The 7,551-nt window shown below is 53.3% G+C and overlaps 1 protein-coding gene across 1 annotated transcript in view; it reads left to right on the top strand.

Moving 5' to 3' along the window:
- The first annotated feature begins 934 nt into the window (after nt 1–934).
- ANKDD1A (ankyrin repeat and death domain containing 1A) overlaps nt 935–7,551 on the top strand; it is a 34,290-nt gene continuing 27,673 nt past the window's right edge. The window contains exon 1 of the mRNA XM_015412022.1: nt 935–968. Within this exon, the coding sequence (XP_015267508.1) occupies nt 935–968 (34 nt within the window). The remainder of the gene's footprint in view (nt 969–7,551) is intronic.

Genomic DNA, 7,551 nt, shown 5'->3' with positions numbered 1-7,551 from the left:
CCACTGGTCTGATCCAGCAGGGCTCTCCTTATGTACTTATCAGGGGGAGGCCTCGGCCTCTCTGCCCAGTAGTTGGCCCTCCAGAGCAACTGACTGGCCACTGTGTGAGACGGGATGCTGGACTAGATGGACCCCTGGTCTAATCCAGGAGGGCTCTTCTGACGTTCTTAGGCTCTATGCCGTGTCGTTAGACCTCCAGAGGAACTGGCTGGCCACTGTGTGAGACGGGATGCTTGGCTAGATGGACTACTGGACTGATCCAGCAGGGCTCATCTGATGTTCTTATGAAGGCCTCGGCCTCTCTGCCCTGTTGTTGGCCCTCCAGAGGAACTGGTTGGCCCCTGTGTGAGACAGGAGGCTGGACTAGATGGACCTTTCCTGGTCTGATCCAGCAGGGCTCTTCTTATGTTCTTATCCGGGGAAGGCCTCGGCCTCTCTGCCCTGTTGTTGGCCCTCCGGAGGAACTGGTTGGCCGCAGTGTGAGACAGGAGGCTGGACTAGAGGGACCTTCCCTGGTCTGACCCAGCTGGGCTCTTCTGAGGTTCTTCTCAGGGGAAGGGCTTGGCCTCTCTGCCCTGTTGTTGGCCCTCCAGAGGAGGGACTGGCTGGCCACTGTGTGAGAGAGGATGCTGGACTAGATGGACCTTCCCTGGTCTGATCCAGCAGGGCTCTTCTGATGTTCTTATGCAAGGCTATTCTGCGCGAATTCCCCACAAGCCCAGCGAAGAGGAGGAGGAGGAGGAGGAGGAGGAGGAGAAAGCAGCGGGAGGCGGAGGCTGCGGCGGCGGCGAGCCTGCCGGCCCCCGCGGGCACCATCTTCGCCGCAGCCCCGGCGGCGGCGGCAGCGGCTGCGTATTGTGCTCCTGCTCCTGCCTGCACGTTGGAGGCGGCGTCTCCTCCGCGGCGGGGCGCGGGCATGCGGCTGCAGTGAGGCATGATGGACGACCTGGCTTCCGAGGAGGACACCCGTGAGTGCCGCCGCGGGAGGAGGGAGGGAGGGAGGGATCGGAGCCCTGCAAGGCCGAGGGAGGGAGGGAGGGAGGGGGGGAGGGAGACCAGCCACGGGGCTTCCTTGCTGCGCTCCGCTTGTCCAGCCGGCCGGCCCCGGGGTGTGTGTGTGTGGGGGGGGGTCTAAGCCCCAAGCTCCCCCCCCCCTGCAATGCAGGGCGGAAGGGCCAAAGGTGACCTCTGGGGGGCTGTGGAGCGGCCTGGCTCCGGAGGGCAGGACGGGTGCCACTCGGGAGGAAGTCGGCTGCTGGCAAATGCTCGGAGACGCCCGGCCTAGTGGTTAGAGAGTGGGAGCCCCCCACCCCCCCGGCCACGGAGGCGACCTGGGGCGCATCACAGACTCCCAGCCGAGCCCACCTCGCAGGGTTGTTGTTGAGTATCAAGGAGGGGGTGGGAGCGGCGTTGTAATTGACAAGCTGCTTTTGGCCTCCCCCTTGGGGAGAAAAGGTAAAGGTAAAGGTTTCCCTTGCTCGAAAGCCAGTCGAATCCGACTCTAGGGTTGCGGTGCTCATCTCCGTTTCAAAGCCGAAGAGCCAGCGCTGTCCGAAGACGTTTCCGTGGTCATGCGGCCGGCATGACTAAACACCAAGGCGTACGGAACGCTGTTACCTTCCCACCGAAGCGGTACCTATTTATCTACTTGCAATTTCTTGCTTTCGAACTGCTAGGTTGGCAGGAGCTGGAACTAGAGACGGGAGCTCACTCCGTCATGCGGCACACTCGGGTCTCGAGCTGCTGAACTACCGACCTTCCACAGCCTGCAGTTCAGCGACTTAACCACTTGAGCCACCGCAGCTCCTTTGGGGAGAAAAGTGGGGCGTAAATGTAGGGTTGCCAGCCTCCAGGGATTACAACTGCCCTCCTGGCGACAGAGATCAGATCGCCTGGAGAAAGTGGCCGCTTTGGACGGTGGACCCTATGGCACCATACCCCACTGAATTCCCTCCCCTCCCCAAAACCCTCCCCAGGCTCCACCCCAAAAATCTCACCCCAATCCAGAGCTGGGAACCCAGAAATAAAAGGAATGGCCAAAGGGACTGCCGCTGGAGGGGGTGGATTCTTCCTCCCTGGAGGCCTTTAAAGCAGAGCGGGGTGCTGTAGTTGACTGATTCCCGCACTGAGCAAGGGGGTTGGACTAGGTGACCTCTAGGACCCCCGTCTAACTCCAGGGCTAAGGTTTGCAGAAGTCGCCATGCTTTGTTTTTAAAAGGCCTGATTCCACAGACGCTGAGTCAGACTCCTCAGAATTCAGGCTTTTCCTTCTCCACTGAGAGCTTCGGCCCTTCGGTGGGTTTGGCTGCTTATTTAGCTAGTTTAGTCATGCGGTTAATTCCTTCATTTAATTTGCTTCGGGTACATCCTGCCTTTCTCCCCAGTGGGAGACTGTTGGGATACAATTGAAGTAAATAAATTAAAAATCACACCCCGCCTTTCTCCTTCGGGGGAACCCAAAGCGGTTGGCGTCCCTCTTCTCTTTTCCGTGTTGTCCTCATGGAGACCCTGTGAGGTAGGCGAGGCGGAGAGTGTGTGACCGGCCCAGGGTCAGCCAGCAAGATTCCGTGGCAGGGTTGGGAAATCAATGTTCCCTCTAAGCTGTGGAGTCTTGTGAGCAGAAATTCTACTTTGTGAGCTACTGCCGTTAAAGGTGTGGGCGAGCCATTTGGCTGCTGCATAAATTAGTTTGCTCTGGAGCCAGCCTTCCTGAGCTGAGACAAAAATGTGTGAGCCGGGGGCTAAAACTCTGTGAGCTAGCTCACACTAACTCAGCTTAGAGGGAACACTGGTCGGGATTCGAACCTGCGTCTCCCAGATCCGAGCCCGACATGCAAACTGCCGCAACGTGCTGATGAGAAAGGGCTGGATTGAGAGACCTCGCGGAGCCACAAGGGGCGAGCTGTGCAGTGCAAGAGATTTACACCCGAATCCTTAACTGCTTCTCTTGGCCATGGACCTCAGCAGTAACCAGACTGACTTGCATATAGAATGTGCTTTTATTTAACTGAACCAGGTCAATATTGCCTACTGTGGTGCTCTGACCTGGATAGCCCAGGCCAGCCGGATCTCGTCAGATCTCGGAAGCTAAGCAGGCTGGTAGGTGGAAGGGCAACCTCCAAGGAATACCATAAGAACATAGGAACATAAGACCATAAGAGAAGCCAATGTTGGATCAGGCCAAAGGCCCATCCAGTCCAACACTTTGTATCACACAGTGGCCAGAAATACCAGTGCCATCAGGAGGTCCACCAGTGGGGCCAGAACATTAGAAGCCATCCCACTGTTGACCCCCCCCAAGCACCAAGATGACAGAGCATCACTTGCCCCAGAGCCCCTATCTATACCTTGTGGCTAATAGCCACTGATGGACCTCTGCTCCATATGCTTATCTAATTCCCTTTTGAAGCCGTCCATGCTTGTAGCCGCCACCACTTCCTGTGGCAGTGAATTCCATGTGTTAATCACTCTTTGGGTGAAGAAGTACTTCCTTTTATCCGTTCTAACCTGACCGCTCTGCAGTTTCATGGAGTGCCCACGAGTTCTTGTATTGTGAGAAAGGGAGAAAAGTACCTCTTTCTCTACCTGCTCTTTCCCATGCATAATCTTATAAACCTCAATCATGTCACCCCTCAGTCGTCGTTTCTCCAAGCTAAAGAGCCCTAAGCGCCTTAACCTTTCCTCATAGGGAAAGTGTTCCAACCCCTTTATCATTCGAGTTGCCCTTTTCTGCACTTTTTCCAAAGCTATAATATCCTTTTTAAGGTGTGGTGACCAGAATTGCGCACAGTATTCCAGATGAGGTCGCACCATTGATTTATATAGGGGCATTATGATATTGGCTGATCTGTTTTCAATACCCTTCCTAATAATCCCCAGCATAGCATTGGCCTTCTTTATTGCAGTCACACACTGTCTCGACATTTTCAGTGAGTTATCTACTACGACTCCAAGATCTCTCTCTTGATGAGTCTCTGCCAGTTCAGACCCCATCAACGTGTATTTATATTTAGGATTTTTGGCTCCAATGTGCATCACCTTGCACTTGGCCACATTGAACCCCATTTGCCATGTTGATGCCCACTCGCCCATCTTTGACAGATCCCTTTGGAGTGCCTCACAATCCTCACTGGGCCGTGGTGCAGAGGCAGGCAATGACAAACCACCTCTGAAACATCTGTTGCCTTAAAAAAAAAAAGTCTAGCTCACCACCTAGTGGTGCAAAAAGCTAAAAGAGCTAGGACTTCCGGCTGCCAGGTGATCTTAGGATCTCCTGGCTGTTCTACACACAATCCCATACGATGATGATGATGATGTCTACTCAAGCAGCAACTCTCCAGAGTCCCAACTGGAGCTCTTCCACATCCACCTGCAGCTTGGTCCTTTCAACTGGGGCTGCCGGGGGTTGAACCGGGGACCTTCTGCATGCAAAGCAGGTGCTCTACCACCAAGCCACAGACCCTGCCTAAATGAAGCTGCCTTATATCGAGTCAGACCCTTGGTCTATCAAGGCCAGCACTGTCTACTCTGACCGGCAGCAACACTCCAGGGTCCCGAGTGGAGCTCTTTCACTTCACCTGCCACTAGTTCCTTTGGACAGGCAGCACCAGAGGCTGGGCCAGGACCTTCTGCATGCAAAGCAGGTGCTCTGCCACCAGACCACGGCTTCTGTCCATTTATTTGCCTTTCCCGCATCAAATTCAGATGGAAACGCTGGAATGGCTAGATTCGAATCCAGTAGCACCTTCAAGACCAACAAGATTTCCAGGGTATGAGCTTTCGGGAGGCAGAGCTCCCTCCATCGGATACCAGAGCTTCGATTCTCTAAAGCTCACCCTGGGAAATCTTGTTGGTCTCCAAACCGCCACTGGGTGCGAATCTCGCTGTTTCTACGGCACACCTGCCCTCTGACGCCGACTGCTGGGATGGGCCTTTGCTGTCAAACCTAGCGATTCTCCCACTGCATCTACATTTCCGAAGTGCGTACAAATACTTCAAGAGAGATTCAAATACACAATTTCATAGAATCATAGAACGTTAGAGTTGGAAGGGGCCTTGCAGGTCATCTAATCCAACCCCCTCAGCCGAAAGATAGCCCTACGACATACCCGAAAGACGGTCATCCAGCCTCCGCTCGAAAACATCCAGCGAAGGAGCATCCACCACCTTTTCCACTGCTCAACCACTCTTAGGGTGCGTTCAGACGGGGCGTTTCTGCCCGCATAAACTGCACCGGTTGGAACTGGTGCAGTTTATGCCGGCAGAAACGCGATCACGCTTACCTCCATCTTCCGGATCCCTCCATTGGACGCCCGCTCACACGCTGCGGGCGTCGGCGTTTTTTTTTTTTAAGCACAGTTTGAGCATGCGCATAGGCAGCCATTCACAGAATGGCGATCTTTGCGCATGCTCAACCCCCCCCCCCATTACATTTAAACTTTAAAGGTAAGGACTTACCTTTAAAGTTTAAAGCCCCACCTGGCCTCCCTGTAGTCCCGGACTCCTCCGCCGGGTACTTAAAGTAAGGGCTTTTTTTTTTTTTTAACAAACGCTCAGGGCAAAGCTTTGCCTGAGCGCATATCGCTAAGTTTAAAAAAAAATGGCCGGGGAAAGCCGGAAGCCTCAGGCTTCCAACGGAAGTAGCTGGGGAACGGTGGAGAGCGATCAGACGCCGGGGTGCACCGTTTACAACCGTTGCACTCTGTATACCACCACTTGGGGACCTGGTAGCAGAATGCAACGGTTTAAAGGGCTTTACACCGGTTAGGGAGAGGAGGCAGATGTGCCCCGTCTGAACGCCGGTGAGTACAATGGTTGGAACCGGCACCCTAACCGGTATAAAGCCCCCGTCTGAACGCACCCACTCAGTTAGGAAGTTTCTCCTGATATTTAGCCGGTAACGACTCCCTTGTAATTTCCACCCCTTAGATCTAGTCTTGCAATCTGGAGCAAGAGAGAATAGATGTGCTCCATCTTCTACATGACAGCCCTTCAAATACTTGAAGACTGCAATCATGTCCCCTCTAAGCCTTCTCTTTCCCAGGCTAAACGGACCCGACTCTTCCAGCCTTTCCTCGTAAGACTTGGATTCCAGCCCTCTCACCATCCTGGTTGCCCTCCTCTGGACACGCTCTAACAACTTCAGTCCAAAGGGTCCCCAAGGTCCAGGTGCGATTTTGGACCCCACCCCTTCCTTTGACCGGCAGATCCATTTCTGCCCCCTCACCCACGGCTTGTGAACTTTCCCCTGACTGCACTTCGGCCACGGTTTTAAAAAATGCAGGAACCTCCTTAAAGAGGAAAAGGATTAAACCTGCAAACACATTCCGACACCTGCCCTCTCCGTTCTTCTCAATACACTGTCTCTTGTGTATATGATCTGATGTTTATTGCCTTATATAAACAGGGATCAGGGGCCACGCCAGGAGATTTGTAAATAATAGTTCTGTTTGCCAGAGATTGTTTCCTTCTACAGAAGCATTAGTTGTTGACTTAAGACTTTACACCCCGGTGCCTAGTCTCCATTAGCAAGCTTGGGCCGTGATCCTCAAGGGCCATGGGTTTTGAAAAATGCAGAGGGTTAGAATGAGCCTCAAACTGCAGTCTTGCCCCTCATTCTGTACAGAACTTGATTGCGTTGTTCACCTGGTGTAGGGCGGAAGGGATTGGATGTATAAAAGGTCAGAGGGTCTGCATAACAGGCTTTCTGAGGAAAGCATCTGGCTGTATCTGTGAAATTACAAAAACAGTCCCTGAACCTCTGGAAGCCAATGGGTTCTGTAAGCTGGCCTCAAAATCCCTTCTGCATCCAGGCTGTGTAAATGAAGGTACACAAACAGAATTCACTGCCACAGGAAGTGGTGGCGGCTACAAGCATGGATGGCTTCAAGAGGGAATTAGATAAGCATATGGAGCAGAGGTCCATCAGTGGCTATTAGCCACAAGGTATAGATAGGGACTCTGGGGCAAGTGATGCTCTGTCTTCTTGGTGCTTGGGGGGGTCAACAGTGGGAGGGCTTCTAATGTCCTGGCCCCACTGCTGGACCTCCTGATGGCACCTGGTATTTCTGGCCACTGTGGGATACAGAGTGTTGGACTGGATGGGCCTTTGGCCTGATCCAACATTGGCATCTCTTATGTTCTTATGTTCTTATGTTCTCTGCGTTCTTTTCATTTTTGATCCTGCCACTAGTGGGTAGGGATGAATGCTGGATTCCCTAACATGGTCATGTGCAAAAAGAGAGCGAGAACGTCTGGTTTGCCACCAGAAATTAATAACAAAAGGTACCCGTGAGCTCAAAATACCCACCAGCAGAGGAGGCTTCCCGTTGTGCCCCTGCATGTTTCTCTATTGTGGCCTGGCCTCCTTTCATTCAGCCTTGGGAAAGGGCAGAATTTTTGCCCCTCGTCTGTGCTGCAGGTACAATTGGCTTACCCATCCATAAGAACATAAGAGAAGCTAATGTTGGATCAGGCCAATGGCCCATCCAGTCCAACACTCTTGTCACACAGTGGCCAGCCGTCTTCTCTCCAAGCTAAAGAGCCCCAAGC

The sequence above is a fragment of the Gekko japonicus genome, unplaced genomic scaffold (assembly GCF_001447785.1).
Source record: "Gekko japonicus isolate JY-2015 unplaced genomic scaffold, Gekko_japonicus_V1.1 scaffold864, whole genome shotgun sequence".
Classification (NCBI taxonomy): domain Eukaryota; kingdom Metazoa; phylum Chordata; class Lepidosauria; order Squamata; family Gekkonidae; genus Gekko; species Gekko japonicus.
This window is presented reverse-complemented; position numbering and strand designations above follow the sequence as displayed.